At 43.1% G+C, this 16,054-nt stretch overlaps 2 protein-coding genes across 5 annotated transcripts in view; one reads left to right on the top strand and one right to left on the bottom strand.

Moving 5' to 3' along the window:
• Window positions 1-16,054, top strand: part of LOC6532237 — a 111,199-nt gene that overhangs the window by 1,859 nt on the left and 93,286 nt on the right. The window lies entirely within an intron of this gene.
• Window positions 10,037-10,889, bottom strand: LOC6532239. Its single transcript, XM_002092976.3, has one exon. The coding sequence runs from the start codon at window positions 10,656-10,658 to the stop codon at window positions 10,089-10,091; it is 570 nt and encodes a 189-aa protein (XP_002093012.1). The 5' UTR covers window positions 10,659-10,889; the 3' UTR covers window positions 10,037-10,088.

Genomic DNA, 16,054 nt, shown 5'->3' with positions numbered 1-16,054 from the left:
GAGTTTCCCCACTTTCCTCGGGGCGGGGTTAAGGCGATGCCTTGGAGCAGATTAAACGCGCGTCCTAATGCGATTTGCATTCGTCTTTCCGTCTTTCCCCCGGCCTTCCATCGACTTTCCAGTACATCGTGCCTGGTTTGGGGTCAGCGACTGGGAAATCTAATTGAGGAAATTCATATTATTTTCCACTCGCGCGCCGCCTGCTCTTTCATTTTCATTTTCCCCAGCTTAACCCCAAAGTGTTTTGGCTTTAACGCTCACGTGCCGAGTCTCTTTGGGCCAAAGTCCTGAAGTTCCAATATGCCAAAATCCCATCTCATGTGCGTGGCCAATTTTGGCCAGGTCTTGTCGGCGTTTGAGCCATGTTTCTTCCTCCTCCGAGATAAGCGTGTTAATGGCTCATTAGCAGTGGGACGGTTTAGGTCACTTTGGAGCCAAATTGCCTAACCGAAGACTCAAAAAAAACACCGCCCTCTTGAAGAGTTTTTAGGCCCAAATCTCTCCCACACTCTTAGCGGGTTTTAAATGGCGAGAAAATATTAGGGAAATAAATACAAATCATCCAGAGGGAAGTTGAAAATTATTGAATTCGTGAAGGAAGCGAACAATCAATCCCAAAGAATGATTGTCAATATCTAATCTCCTAATGCTCGATTTCGCTCAACACAATTGGGTGTAATTCCACTTTCCTCTAACTGTTTTCCTCACATTTTTTGTAAGCCAAATTAAGGTCAGGAAAATTCTTTCAGCTCTTGTTCTCTAAAAGTGAAATAAGTCGGCGTTCAAACTTTTGCCCGATCATCTCCACACTTATTGTGCTTTGTTTGCTCATTTTGGAACTAATTTGGGTAGGAAACTTCAAAAGTACATGAATTCATGATCATTTGGGGTTCTTAACTGCATAATAGTTGTAGGTTATTAGAAAGCAGTACAGAATAAATAGTAACCTTAGTTCAAGGTATTATATTCTCTCTTTGACGAGGAAAGGTCCTTCTAAAACAAATATAAACATTTTGTAACTGACATTTTATTCACACCCACTTTTAATATAACTTCGGTGGCACGCTTTCATTATTTATCTTGCATCATTCGCCCTTATTTCTGATGCTTACCACTGCACACCCTTCTAGGAATTCATCCCCTGCATTTGAAGTTGTTATACAATTTACTATCTGTTATACTGTTATATTCACCCCCCGACATAAAATTTCCAGTTTAATTACAGCATTCCTGATCATTGATTCACTTGCTTCGCTGAGCAGCTTTTAAAGCATGATCTCATCTGGATTTCCCCACCCCAAACCCCACCCCCTTTAATTAACAGTTTCGTATATGGTCGAATTCATTCCGCAACGTTCCCGCGCTAAATAGACTTTTCCACAAGAAATTGCACAATTTATTGCGGAAATCTTTCAGGGAGCTCTTCATCTGATTTCCCTAAGTGAGCTCACTTTGTTTTGCATTTCGCAAGCGCCTGTCGAAGTTCCGTAAACATTTCATCTCCAAACAACTGAGGTTCTTCTTGGGTATTGCTGCTCGTTCCACTTATTCCGCCAATATGGATTGACCTCCTTTTGATTTGTTTACAGCCAGCGGAAAATGAAGGGTTAAAGGAGAGGAGGGTCAGGGAGCGGTGCAGTGGATGGCTGTGTTTTGTGGAAGGTGTAAAATGAAAAGCGAATCGTTTACCTGGTACTTTTTTGCTTTAGCTGTTGCCTTGGTCTGGTTTTTCCTATTGGGAAATGGTTTTTCGTGGCCACGTAAATGGATTCTGAAGGCATGCTTTAAAGCAATTCAATCGCAGACCTAATTTTTTATAATTCATACTGATCGTACAGTATATATTGTACTCCGCACCTGTTTGATTTTGTTTTGATTGCGTTCGATAAAGGAATGTGCATCTGATTGACGTGAATCATCTGAATCTCAGCGGGGTCTTTTCAATTTGTTGATCAACTTGCGATGAGCATTTCCCCTTTCCCCTTTCCCTTTTCCCAGCGCGCAACTTTTCCTTTTCTCTGTATTTTCGGTGTCCAAATATTGACCTCGCTGCGTCGTCTTCTGTCTTCTGCCTTCTCCTTTTTAGTTTTCCCGAAAATATCTTTTTCAGCTAACGATGTCCGCATTGTTTGCAGCTCATTAATTTTCCAAAGGTTTTTCTCTACATTTTCCCCGCTCTTTGATTTTTTATCTGCATTTCCGCATCGAGTTGGTGTTTTTCTCCTCAGCTTCTTTTGACGCACACGAACATGCAACTGTTTGTTGCTTGTCTTTTCGGGGGGCGGAGTAGGAAAGGCACGCCCACAAATTATGTCAAACTATCTGTAAACGAAAATCTTATTTGGCCACTGTGTCAGCTGCCGAAGTCAATCACCAGCAATCGCCGGTCGCTAATTAATTTCCATCTTTTCCAGCAGCTAACGAACCTGATTCTCTTTGTTTTGTTCGGCAGGCTAATTTGTTGCTATCAGCGTGGATTATTTTGCTTTTGAAATTAACCTTGAATTCGGTAGACAAACACACCAAATTTATTCAGCAAATTCATTGGCAACCGGTTCGCATGTTGTTGTTTAAATAGTTTCGCATTTTTCAGCGTTTCTCGATGGAGAATCAGAGGTGTGTCTCGGGGTCCCCAGATCTCGCTTGACTTATTCACTACTTATTCACTAAGCGGTTTGGGATTCTCTTAACCGCCGACTCTTCTCCCATTTGAATTCATTAGGCTATAAAACGATTATAAAGTGGAATTCAAGACTAAGAACTAGGTATTCAAATCTTTTATTAAGTTAACAGTCTATATTAGGAGCGATTTGCGATGACTTTACCGCCTTTCAGTAGTTAAAAAGATCCATAGTGGCTCTTGGTTAGTTTTTGCTTGGTTTTTCCAAGGAAGAGTTCAAAACGCCAATTGCATTGAACGATGTTTGCAGCCAAATCATTTGGACATGAAAGATACAAATGCAACTCGACTGCAACGCAATTAAAAGTTTGTTAGCCAAACTCCTGACCACCTTATAATTGAGGTGATTAACTTGGCAGGAATGCTGCATTTGCAAAAGTATCTGGGATGTACGCAAAGCATTCTGAATTGGTGCCAAGTCCAGATCGACTATTTGGAGTCTAGCTATTTTCGGCATTTTGCTTGCATCTCGCATCTTGCATCTTGGTGATTCTTGAATTAGGCACGGCCGCTAAGATGCTAAGATGCTGGGATGCATCCGCCAGAGGAAGATACATTTCAAAGGCGCGCTGCAACTGCGGTGCGTATCTATAAATACGAACCGAAGCCATTCCATCATGACTAGAAAACAACTCTATGAATAGACCGTATGAAGAAGCGCCTCGAAATGATGAAGCGCTCGAGGAATTTTTATTATCAGCTTTGGAAGTGGCTGTGTAACTTGTAGATCTTTCTTCTCCGCCAGAATTAATTGTGCACTCTTGTGCCTTCTTCGCTCGCTCCACTTCTTCGATTCTCTGATTCTCCGATTCTCCGACTTTAATGAACCACAGCGCGATAAGCGAGGAGTTGATGGAGGGAATTCTCCACGGGAATGGGGCTTGGTGTTATAAATAGTGCTCAAAACATGTGCGACATGCAATGGAAACACTGGCAAATTGTGGAGGGTCGATCTTCCTTTGCCGGTTGCCATTCTGGAAATCAAGGATTTGATTTACAACAATTTCCCTTTTTGACAGCTCGGAATTTTCCCCATGTCGGCGGTGGAGAGTGATCAGGGAAGAGGGGGGAGGGACTGGAAGAAGTGCTTTCAAAGTTCTCAGCTGGAATGCATCTGATGGGGCCTGAAATTAAACCAAATTGTGTGCGGACGGATCGGAATCGGGGGACTCGTAATCGGGGATCGAAGGGCAAAGTTCATTGTTGGAGGGTGATTTATGGTCAGGCTAAATCGGGAATATTTTTATGATTTTAATAAAAGATTAACATTCTAGTTTCCAAGATTCAGTTTGGAAAATACAATCTTGTAATGAATGATACAGACACAAAATACACCTCAGGACCAACTCAACCCAACCACTTTAATCTGCGCAATGGTCCATGTTCGCTTGGTATTTACGATCACTTCAACGCCTTCGAGTATATGGGTATCAATGAAATAGCTCTTAAAGTGATTGACTGACCTGACCAGACTGTTTACAACCAAATGTACTCTTAATTACCCGGCGAACCATTAATAACCTGAAACCTGTGAACCGAAACCGACGGCAAACGCCATGGGCCACAAACGAACAGGGAAAACGGCTCGAAAAGGCCGCCGCCAAATGAGAAAAGTAAAAGTCCCACACTGACCTTTGCAGGAGGAAGAAAATGTGGTCGGAAAATCTCCGAAATTCCCACACACAAGCTCAGGCTTTTGAGCACACCCGAAGATCTCTTTGATTTTGCATTTTTTGTTCGCTGGCTGGCTGGCTGTCAACTGAAGAATTTTCGTTTATTTTCGGCTTGATTGCGACTCAAGCGAAAGTCGTCGCTAGTCGACGGTCGCTGCTTGGTTTTCCTTACTACCATTTTCAGTTTTTGTGATTTAATGCGCGGCTTTTCCACTGCGCCCCACCTCGTCCATCATCTCGCTCGCTGCTCGCGATTTTCCTGTGGACCAGCGGAGATCCCGATTTGCATATCGCAATGCTTGATCGGCCATGGCAAATAAAAATTTATGCAATTAAGCAAATCGGATGGCGGATAACGAAATGAACCAGCCAGCAGTCCTTAAGCCTGCTCCCCAAACGGGTGCCAACCACCTCCTCCGCCGATCTGATCCGATCCTCACCAGCTCACACTACTCCCAGCTCCTCCCACCCAGCCTGACTTCCTCCCGCTCATGTGTGGAGTGGGGTGGAGCGTGGTGGCTCATCGGAAATCGCGCTTACTGAGCTGAGCATTCGATAAAAGTGCTACAGTTTCGGGCTTGGGGATGGTCGCGTGACACGAACAGAAACGGAAACAAATGGGTCACATCTAAAGATACAAAGCTATTGAATCTATTGAATTTTATTTAATTATAATAATATGAGTTTGATGACATTTCCATGTGGTAACCCGCTTCATCTAGGTGCTCTACCACCTCTAACTAATCGCATTAGGCCCGCTTTGGGATTGCAGGAGGGCGTTACGCTTCGTCGGGCGATAGTCATCGCAAGGAGATCGCTAGGCTCATAAATTAAATTGGCGAGCTCTTTAGTCTTGGGTGGGGAAGCCTTGGGCTGCAGTTTTCCGAGGCATTTGTCATGTGTGTGCCTTTGAGTGTGTGGAGGAGTGTGTGTGTGTGGATTGGAATGGCCGCGCCCACACACTGGGTACTGGGAAAGGTAACACGGTGTCCATCAATTCTTCACTTCACTTTACTTCACTTCACTTTCATTTGAATTTAGCAGGAGACTTAATTTTTGTGGGTGTTTCGCTTAGTGGGGCACATTTTGGAGTGGATTTATTTATACTTTTATTTTGGGGCCTGTTAATTTGCCTGCGCGGCCATGTGAAAGTTTGCTGCATGCCGCAAATTGCACAGACGTGCGAATGTGGCTCTAGGAAGGGGTGGGGTGGGGTGGGGTGTCTATCCTCCGAGTTGCCTTGGCCGGCTGGTCACCTGTCCCTCGGTTCGAATGTTCCACGGTTCCACGGTTCCAACATTCATATTTCATGGCACACGGAGGAGCCCCAGGGCAGGACAATGAGTCTTCGGTCCATTCGCAGTCCATAAATCCAGCAAATGAGGCAGTCCATCTTGTTTTGGTCCAGAGCCGTGCTTTTGGCCTACGTAGCTCGGATAGTGCTAAGCCGAGATAATGGCTAGCTTTCAGTGGTTGTCTGGTTCGATTTAGCTGAAAAGTAAATTGAAAATTGCTGATGGGCCGTAATAGGAGCGAAAAGAAACGAGAAGGAGAAGATTGCTGTTAAGTTGTGTGGGAGGGCTAAGAAGGCCCGCTAAGTCCATTACAGAATGTAGAATAAAGTGGTTCATCGGCTTGTGTCTAACAGGCAAATTAAGCGATCTTCAGACTCGTTTCAATTACTATCCTCAAAATGAATTTCTACTCTACAATGTTGTTACTCGCGGTATAAGAGAAAAACGACATTCAGTTAGCTAATAAAATTTGTTTTATGACTATTAAATAACAAGCTGCATACTTTGCCAGCTTTTTGGGGTTTATCAAAATGTTTTCTCATAATTTTCGCAAGTAACCCGAGGCGGACATAAATCTCCCCATGGGTCCAAAAGCCCAACCCAACTGAAACCGAAGCAGTAAACTTAACCTCCATTTCCCATTCCCATTCCCCATACCCATTCCCCATCTGTAGACCCCACAGAAACATGAGCATAAATTGAGATTTTGCTAAACATTCGCAAAACTTATTAGGACTGACAAATGTTGACAATTGACGAATTGACGCGCGGGGGGGCGATCGGCAGGCGGGGCAGGGAAATGAAATCCGTCAGAGGCTCAAACAAGCGGTTTTGGCCCGGTCTTGTCGCTTGTTTTCCCTCCGTGCGGTTTTCCTCCCCGCTGGCAAATTGGTTTGGCTGCCATTTCGGTGACATTAATTTACAGTCGACCAATTGCGATGTGGAAAAAAGAGAACAGCGCCAAAACTCATTAAAGAAACACTCTGGAGATAAGCGAGGGAACCTACAAAACCTAAACCAAAAACATAAAAAAAAAGAACCAAGAAAAGAACTTACGAAGCTGAAAGTTTATTGCCGATTTTTGGCAGTTTTCGTTTGCTCAGAAATTACTTTGGCCGATAAACAAAAAATAAATGAGAAATGAGCAACTACTTCGCATGTAATGCGATCTGCGGATCTCAATCCAGAGATCAATCGGTACAATCAGATGCGATCATAAATTAGCAGCGAAATAATGTTTTTATGGCTCCATGCAAGAAAAGAAAGTTAAACGGGAACCAAGAGGAAATATTCAAACTGGTGTTTAACATACTCTTTTGTTTCCAGTTATTGATTTGTGTCTTTAAAATTTGATATACAAGTACTGTAGTATTAAATTCTTAAAAATCAGTATTCTTTTAATATGTGTGCATAAATATTTGAAGCATTGCAGTTTCCAAGACCCGCATATATTAGAAGTCAATTTCAAGGGTAATAAATTGCAATTGTTAAAAAGTAGCATTCCATTCGTTGGGACTAAAACTCTTTCGACCGAAAAAACCGAGGGAAGATAAGCTTCTCCGCACGCACACTCGTACAAAAGCGGGCATTATGCAATGATCCTCTGACCACTTTAGTTGTTGTTTTTTGTGTTTGCTGCATTTTTCTGACCACCGAGGGAAATGAGGTGAATGCCTTCTTAGCAGGCGACAAGCAAAACAAAAACCAACACACTGCGAAGCGGAGAAACTGAGCAATTGAGCAACTGAGCAACTGAGAAGAGGAAGCGGCAGCCCAACGTCCGTAAGCCAAGCGAAATCGATATTTTTCAGGGACACTCCGCACCCCTCCCTTCTTCCCCTTGCGGAAAGCCCACTAACCCCTCCCCATTTCCTTGCATTCTTGAGCTCTTCGTTTTCTTCTTGCTCATGTGCACTGAGAGAAAGACACACTCGATTATGATTGCTCTACAAAGAATAGATCAAATACTAACATTTAGGTTTGTTGACAAAATATAAAGATTCTTATTCATTCTTATTCATAAATATTAAGTGAATAATACATTTGTTCGCTCAAGAACGAGTAGTTATTGCGTACATTTATCATTTCCTGTGTATTCCTTGCTGTTTTCAATGCGGTTTTAGCAATTTCGTGCTTATTCACAGAGGGTGACGTTTAGAGAGGGGGGTGGTGAGTGGTGACTGAGTGGCTGAGGGGCAGGAGCAATCCAGGGTATGACTAGTTTCGAACTGGGCGGTGACTCACCCACAGAACATTTGCCCCAACTGGCAGTTCTCTTTGCACTCGTATCTGAGTATTTGTATCTGCATTTGACGCTGTTTTAGTTCGTATCTTGTGGTTTCGTGGTTTCGGTGGTGCCGCCTTTGCCGCTGACACACGTGAAGCCACATCAATCCATCAGCCGACTTCTGCACTTAAACGTGTCGCATGGGCTTGGCCCATTCTCTGCTACTCTTGGATACTCTTCAAGAACGGGTGGAATCTCAGAGGTAGTTATTTGTAATTATTGGCATTATAGCTATGCCCAAATGAAACACTCGTTAAATAAAAGTAAGCATTTCAATAAATCCTAGTGTCGCGTTAATGAAAGAGCAGTAAATATTTAACAGCGCTATTTGGCCACATTTGCATTCCTCCTAAACTCACAAGCATCCACTACTGCACTCCAGCGGCAACCCAAGTTTACTTTCACATTGGCGATTCTCGACGCGCAAGAACATAAACCTGCTGCAAGTTATCGCCCCATCTTTCACTCGTTCTTGGGCTTTTCCCCATTCCCCATTCCCCAGCCTGAATCCGAAGCCATCAGCGCGGAGTACTCTGAGCTCCTCCCTGGAGGCGATACTCAATTACCTGCACTTGTCACAGAATCCAGATGGCTTAGCCGGGATAATGACGAGCACTTAGCACATGATCCATTCCATGTAGTTAGTAGTTAGTGACTGAAGAGCGCGGCGTCATCGCAAGGCATAAATTCTGAGCTTTATCTCGTAGATTGCGTAACGGTTTCTTTGAGGTTTCCCCAGACTTTCCCAGATTTCCCAGCTTTTCCTCCTCGCGATCGTGTGAGCCATAAATGGCAAGCACTAATTGCTAGGCCGCTGTCATAAAACGTGGAAATGTTGGTCGAGTGCAGGGGCAGCAGCGCATAATCGTTAAAACAAATGCTCGTTTTTAACTCGGGGCCAATGCAAATATCTAGGTATCTGAAAGGAGGGGAAAGCCAATCGATGCAGCGATCCATCGATCGGTCGTTCATCGAAATCGTCGGTCAGGCCCTTAGCCTGCGGCCTTGTTGAAATCACTTGTTTCTGAAATATTTTTGGGAAAGCATCGGTTGCATAAGTAGGACACCAGGGCGGGGTCCTCGAATGGGGATTTTGGGTTACCGAAACAGAGAAAACAGGGAAAAACAGAAAACCGAGAAAACTGCCCGATAAGGAAGCGATTTATGTGGAGAACTTTTGCTTTTTTTCCTCTTCTCGGTAACAGCACATAGCTGACCTCTTTAGATGAAATTTTCTGTGTATTCGGTGGGAATAACAAATGCTCCATTCAAAATGTCACAAAAATGTCACACCAACGAGTGGCGCCTTCGCTTCGTCGAAATGTGTGAACAAATGTGCTCTTTGCCACGCCCCCTGATCGCCACCCGCCCACCGATCTCGCCCAGAAAATGCAATTAAATTCTCCAAGAGTTGGAAGTTGCCTCAATGTGCAGTGGTTTCGATTTGGTCTTTGCTTTTGGCCTCGTTTTAGGTGTGGATGGATGTGTGGATGTGTGAGGATTCGGGGAAGCGAGTTGAGGTGGCGAATTCCTAGGGGAAATCAGGTTTATTTATAGGTTGTGTTGGGCTGGTGGAGCTATTTAGTCGATTAAGAAAACATTTAGTGGAGAATGTCTAATCCGTCAAGATAAAGTATCATTCTGGTTAGAGGAACTTTGTAAGAATATTCGAAATATTTATAAAACTACACTTTTTAACTTTTATATTAATCTTTTTTATTTCTTTCTTTACAGGTAAGTTGAAAATGATATATCTCATATGGAATAATATGACGTAAGCAGAAACACTAGGCATTCCTCCATTTAACTCGTTAAGTTAACTATTTCCTAAACTACCCCCGCTGATTTCCCGGTCAGTAATGTGATTTCCCTTTGCATTTCCGCGCAGGCGGATTAGATGGCATCTAATGCATAATTATGCACACGTAGGCCGGATATGGACACAGTAATCCGTATGCTAATCGTATGCAGATGCGGACAGTCTTGATCCATCTACGGAGTGTAGGAAGCATTACATAGCTAAAATGCTTTGGATTGATTCAAATATTCAAAGTTTGCTAGCTAGTTATTCAAAATATATAAAAACAAACATAAAGGCTTGTTACCACTTCAATATTATTTAATAATCCGAAGAAATGCACTTAATTTAGGGATTAGGGATACAAACAAGATCTATAATTCCTGAGCTTCTTGAATCCTTTGAGATGTGGTGGCATGCGATGCGGATCGGGGGGCAGTCGCAAGCAGCGGCGATGCAGTGCCATCATGGCCAGATCCTTGTAGTGCTGCTTCCGCTGCCTGTCCATTCGCTTCCACAGATCACTGGCCACTCGCTGGAGTCGCACGAGGTCCTTGAGGCCCAGCCTTCGGGTGGCCAGCTGTTCTTCTGGCCGAAAGCCATGTAGTTCTCTCTCCTGTGAGAGTAATAGTTGGTAGTAGCTCTCGTACATCTCCCGTACGAAATTCTGGAAGGCCGATGTTTCCGCCTGCCTCACCGCCTCTCTGGTTTCCAGGTGCTCCAAAGTGCTGGGCGAGAAGCTCACATGGCGACTCGTGGATGGAATCACAAATCGGGAACCTCGTGGTTCGCTTCGCAGACTCAATTGGGTCAGCAGGCTCAAACGACTTCGGGAAACGCTCATCAAAACGTTGTCCTCTGACCTTTTAGGTGGGTCGGTGAGGGACTCCAGTACTCGCCAAAGATCTTTCCAGTAGCTCCGCATTTTCGACTAAGGGGCAGGATGCGAAGAACAGCATGGCCTGCTGCTCAATTTTCGCCCCCCTCCCGTTTATTTGTCTTGAAATCTGAAATTACAGACATATTTTTCTTAATTAGTCTCGTATAAAGTTGATCATAAAATGGTGTAAAATTAGGCAGCAGAACTGCATCCAGAGACAATCTATTGCAATTCTGAGTTCGTGTTCGTCTATCCCGTTCGCTGGTAAATGAACTCAAAGCGTATTCCTCCAGCACAGAATGAACTTTCAAGTGACAGCGAACTCAAAGACTTCTGTGCGAAATCAGAAAATCATAAATGAATCGAGGTTTTCCTATATCTGTGAAAATGTTTTCATATTTAAAGGTAGTTTTGCCTCTGTGTGCTTGGGCGTTTGCAACATTCCTTACAAATTCCTTCAGTTATCCCCCATTAGGCAAACCGATCTCGACAATTTATCAAACAGAAAATAGCTCCAAAAGGTAATCCCCTGAATCAAATTAATTAGAGATCATTAGGGCTGTTTCGCTCTCTTTCTGCGGGGCGTGTCAGGGTCAGTTATGAAATCGCCTCGAATCGTTTATCAAAGTCGCTGGGTCAAACCCAAAAGGGTTTGGATGAGGTGTGGTCCGTGGATAGTTCGTTGACCCACTGAGCCACACCAAGACCATAAGCAAACCAGACCACACCAAACCCAAGCAGACAGTGTTGAGTTGGGCCACCTGAACAATTCAACGCTATTTGCGAATCGAACAGTTTTCCCGCTTTTCCTCGGCTGTGGCTTCCCATTTGCATTTTCATTAATTTCTTGGCGTGTTCGTGTTTGCCTTAGATACTCTTTGAAAGAGTCCTTTGGATTCTTATCATTCTTACGATAGGCAAAAATAAATATTATCTGGGATCATATAAAGCCAGTTATAGTTATCTATATCTATTTAAAATGGATGCCCTATAATCTAGCAGCTTAAGAGGGTATCCACATATTCGGTGTTGCTGCCACGACTTCCTAGTATTTTCTTTGTGTGGCGTCGCCTGGGCGGCAGAGGATTCTGCTTCTTGCCGGCGATAGGCCCGCTCCTCGGAACCCCTGGATAATTTTGTTTTTTATTTTCATTTTCACTGTCTGTGCGGATCATTTTGAATTGACAGCAGCTCGTTTTGCTTCCTTGTTTGCCAATTGCAATTGCATTGGCAAACGACTTGAAAGCATTTGCATCGGTGGGTGGGGGTTGTGGGTTCGTTGGAGGAGAGGAGGCTAGGCAGGCAGACACTCACTCAAGCACTCAATCATGCATTCATTCATTCAGTCAGTCGCTCATTCAATCATTCGCCCGCCCCCTCCCGCGCTGCCATTCAAATTTGGTAACTGTTTTGTCTGCCAATTTGACATTTCTGCCAGCTCTCCTGCGATTTTTCCAACCCGATGTCCCACCAAATTCACCAAAACCCCTTTAAGCCTCGTTTGTAGGTGTGTTTTCGCCGGCTTGTTTTCCTGTGCGTGGTTTGCTCCCCCTTTGGCCCCAAAAATACGATGTCATGTCTTTGGCTTAAATGCAATAAATTTGCTAATACAATTTAATATGATTTTTCGAGTGGAGTTTGTTTGCAGTTCGTTTGGGCATTGAGCAACGGGATTGAGGGCACTCCCTGAATTTAATTGGAACCCTGGGAACCTATCTGCGAACTGCGAACATGATGTCAGAACTTTGAGTTTGTCGTGTTCAATCCAAAGAGAAGCAAAAAAGCTACAAAAGCAAGCAACTTTAAAAATAAACAAATGGAAGGAAACATTTGATATGTTGACAGCTCACAATTCAGCGTAATTAAAGCAAACGAGGGGGAATAAAAAAGATTATCACAACCCGCATATATATTTGTATGTTGTGTGGAAACTTGAAGTACAGTCCATACAAATATTGTGCATGTCGTCGGATAAGAAACGGGTGCGTTCTCATATAGGAATTGCTGAAAGATTAATGAGGAATTTATCAGAGAAGTTAAGAGAAACTGGTTCCACAGGATGATGACTAATTGGATTAAACTGTGGAATGTACAAGAAGTGAGTGCTTCATACACTGCTATGTGTAACTTTGTTTCTCTTTTCAGTTGATTTCCCTCAAGAATTGAATTTATTTATAGATGTAATTATTTGGGAAGTTTCCGACCCTTTTTAAAACAGAGCAAATCTCTTCTCATATTAACAAACAATGCTGAAAAAATTAATGCATTTTTGTGCAATGCTCCCTGGTTCCCATTACTGCTGCACAGCCACGCCCTCAACCCACAACCACGCCCCGCCCACTTTTCCAACTCCCCTTTTGTGGCCTTATTGTGCGTGCGTGCTGCGTTGTTGGTAACATCCCAACAACTCAAGGAAGCAACTGCAAACCAATCCAGGCCACTCCCCCGAGTTTGCCGCCTCTTTTGCTGCCTAGCCAACTGACATGATTCCCAAGAAAAATGTTAAGTGCATCAAAAACAACAGTTATGTCTCAATTAGCCGCAAACCAGTTTGCAAAAATAGCAGAAAGACAGCGAAAACAATATCAAATTAAACATTAAGAAGCAGCTAACAAATTCATTATAAAAACTAAACACGAGCAGCCAGCAAAAACATTTCTGCCAAACAATGTGCATCGTGAAACATTACAAAAACTTAAAAAGAAATGAAAAGAAAATAAGGAAAATAGCGAGTAGAAAAACTCCACGCAATGCAGCTTTTCCTGCTTCCCATGGCCCCAAAAACACAAAACTTGGCCAGCGCAGAAAATTGTTTTTCATATAAATTAATTTCCTTTTGGCGGCCAGCAGCTATGGGAAAAATCCCAGGATGCAAATCCGAGGGGAGCTGAAGAGGGGAACCGAAGGTGGGCAAATGGAGTGAGCCTTTAACCTTAAGCTGCAGGGTTTGCACTGTCCGTTTTTGGGAAATTCGTTGATGGGGAAAAGCCCACGCGGACTTCGCTACTTCAATGGAGACATCAAGCGGTGGCTTCACTCATGGCTTCTCTGTGCACTTTTCGTTTATTTGTTGCGGCGCCTCAATTGCTTTTAATGGTCACTTGTGGCGCTCCTCCACTCATAGAAAAACCCCTCTACAATCGCCCTCCTCAATGGCCACTGCACTTTCCGTTTGTTAACTGTCACAACTCTGTTAAATTTTTATTTATGTTTGGCCACTCCATGCGGGGTCCGTCCATCTGCTATTCTGTATATACTCTCTCATTGAGCAGTGGCACGCACGCCCCCGCTTTTCCAGCAGTTGTCCTCCTTCCCTCGACAATCAACAAAATGTTGCACTCTAATATGGCCCCTTGCTCGATTGATATCTATCAAAATCTATTTTGATATCTAGCTGGTAGAAATGCAATCTATAACTGGTTTAACGTTCAGTGTTCTTGAAATATATTTCAATTGAATCGCCATCATTAATTGCAAGAGAGTAGAGTTGCATGCAAACAATTTAATTTTAATTTTACTTAATTTCAAGTATCCAATTTTCTCCATAAATCCTATGTTTCTCATATACTTTGCCCAATTGCAGGCTAAGACTCCCAACTCAATCAATATTCGATATTCGATATGAAACTCATGGGTTCCACTCAGGGTCGTTCCGCTTTGGCTGTCCAATGCTCTTGGCACGCAATTAGCATTAAAAATTGAAATATTTTCCTATGCTCTGAGGTCTTGCTCAACTCGGTTGGTTGTCATTTGAATATTTCATTACCAAAGTCAAGCTCGGATATCGTTGTACTATCATTTTAATGGGTTTGGCTTTGAGTCGTTCGAAATTTTGTTTCTTGTGGGTGCTTTGTAACTGGAAGGCAATGAGTGAAGATGGTGCAAAGGAATAGTTTGAATAGAAACATTGTTAAATGTAGAAATGTAACTGCGTTTGCCTGTATATTGTACTAATATTGTACTTAGTGCATCGAAGAACATATCTAGAGAAATTCACATAACTTAGCTTGGAGAAAACGGCTCTTTTATTATGTTTGATTACTACTTTCGGCTTTATGGAATTTGCAGGAAACTTTCGCGTTCCGAGTTCTGGTGTACTCGTATAATTCAATTTCTTGGAACTCTGTTCACACCCAGAACGAAATCGGTTTTCCTTCCTGCCCCTCTGCCGATGGCAGCCTGCAACCTGTTCCCAAGTAAACCAAGTCCATTCATCAACCCGACTGTGTTTCCTCATTCCCCCCTTAACGCACTTACCTCGTACCTGTCTGCCCACAAGTTCAGTCCAACACTCCACTACACTTGACTCCACTGGCCGACACGCACTTTCCGATTGCAGATATGAGCCAACCGAAAAATAAGAGCTCCACAGATAACGAACCGACTTTCCAATTGACCCAGTTAACACCGAACCTCCACCGGCTTACTCAATCCGCTGCGAAATGGAGCGCAAAAGGGTTCGGGTCTTATAAATGTTAAATGTGGGAGCTCTTGGGCATTATAAATAATCTGTGGCGGCAAAGGTTGGCTGGGCTTACAATTAATTAGAGGAACACGTGAGACAAATGCATTTTGATAAGTTTATCGTGAGCCCATCGCGGAGATCGGGCGAAAAGATTCGTTGCATCATTAGCACTTCCAGTTAGAGGTTTTGAGATGGATTTCTGTTTGTAAGCACCAAATCTTTTCCTGAATAAATTATATGAGCTAAATGATAAACAGCGTTCTATGTAACATAAATAACATAAAGGGGAGAATAAATTCGTACACTTCAAATACATAATGAACGTTTGCTGTAAATAGTTGAACGGGAAAAAAAACCTTTGATCAAACCCCAGCAAGCCTTTCAGTGTCAATATTAAGCAGTTTAATAATAAGACATCAATATACTAGGTCATTTTCTCAGCACCAAATGGAGCCATTAATTTTTCCTATCAGGCCACACCTCAAATTGATTTTCGAAATTAAGCAATTAAAGTTCTGCCACGGTCGCACCTCCTACTCCGCGTTTATCGATCAAAAATCGAGTTCTAATTGAATGCTGGGGGTGTTTGCATTCTGCCACGCCCACTTTTCCGGCCGCCGCTCCATATTATGGAACCGTTAGGAAAACAGAGATGATAAGTGCATTCGCACTGCACTTTAGATACTCATAATAGCGGCGAGGAAAAACAGAAGAGGAAAATCGTATCCATGACTGCATTTACGCGCCCAAAACAGCTGACTAATGGTGCAGGAAAAACCGGCGGAGAATGGGGTGGAAAAGCACGCCCCCCTCAGATTAAAGCGTGTAATTAGTTTTGGGTAGATATTCCCCAGGCAAGAGAAAGATGATTGTGAAAGGAGAAAAACGGGGAAAGGGGATCAAGTTCATGTAGGTCCAAGGTTGGTTCTAAACTCAATTTTCAGCAATAATCCAAATTATCATAAAAAAATTGCAA

This window comes from Drosophila yakuba, chromosome 3L (assembly GCF_016746365.2).
Source record: "Drosophila yakuba strain Tai18E2 chromosome 3L, Prin_Dyak_Tai18E2_2.1, whole genome shotgun sequence".
NCBI classification, from domain to species: domain Eukaryota; kingdom Metazoa; phylum Arthropoda; class Insecta; order Diptera; family Drosophilidae; genus Drosophila; species Drosophila yakuba.
This window is presented reverse-complemented; position numbering and strand designations above follow the sequence as displayed.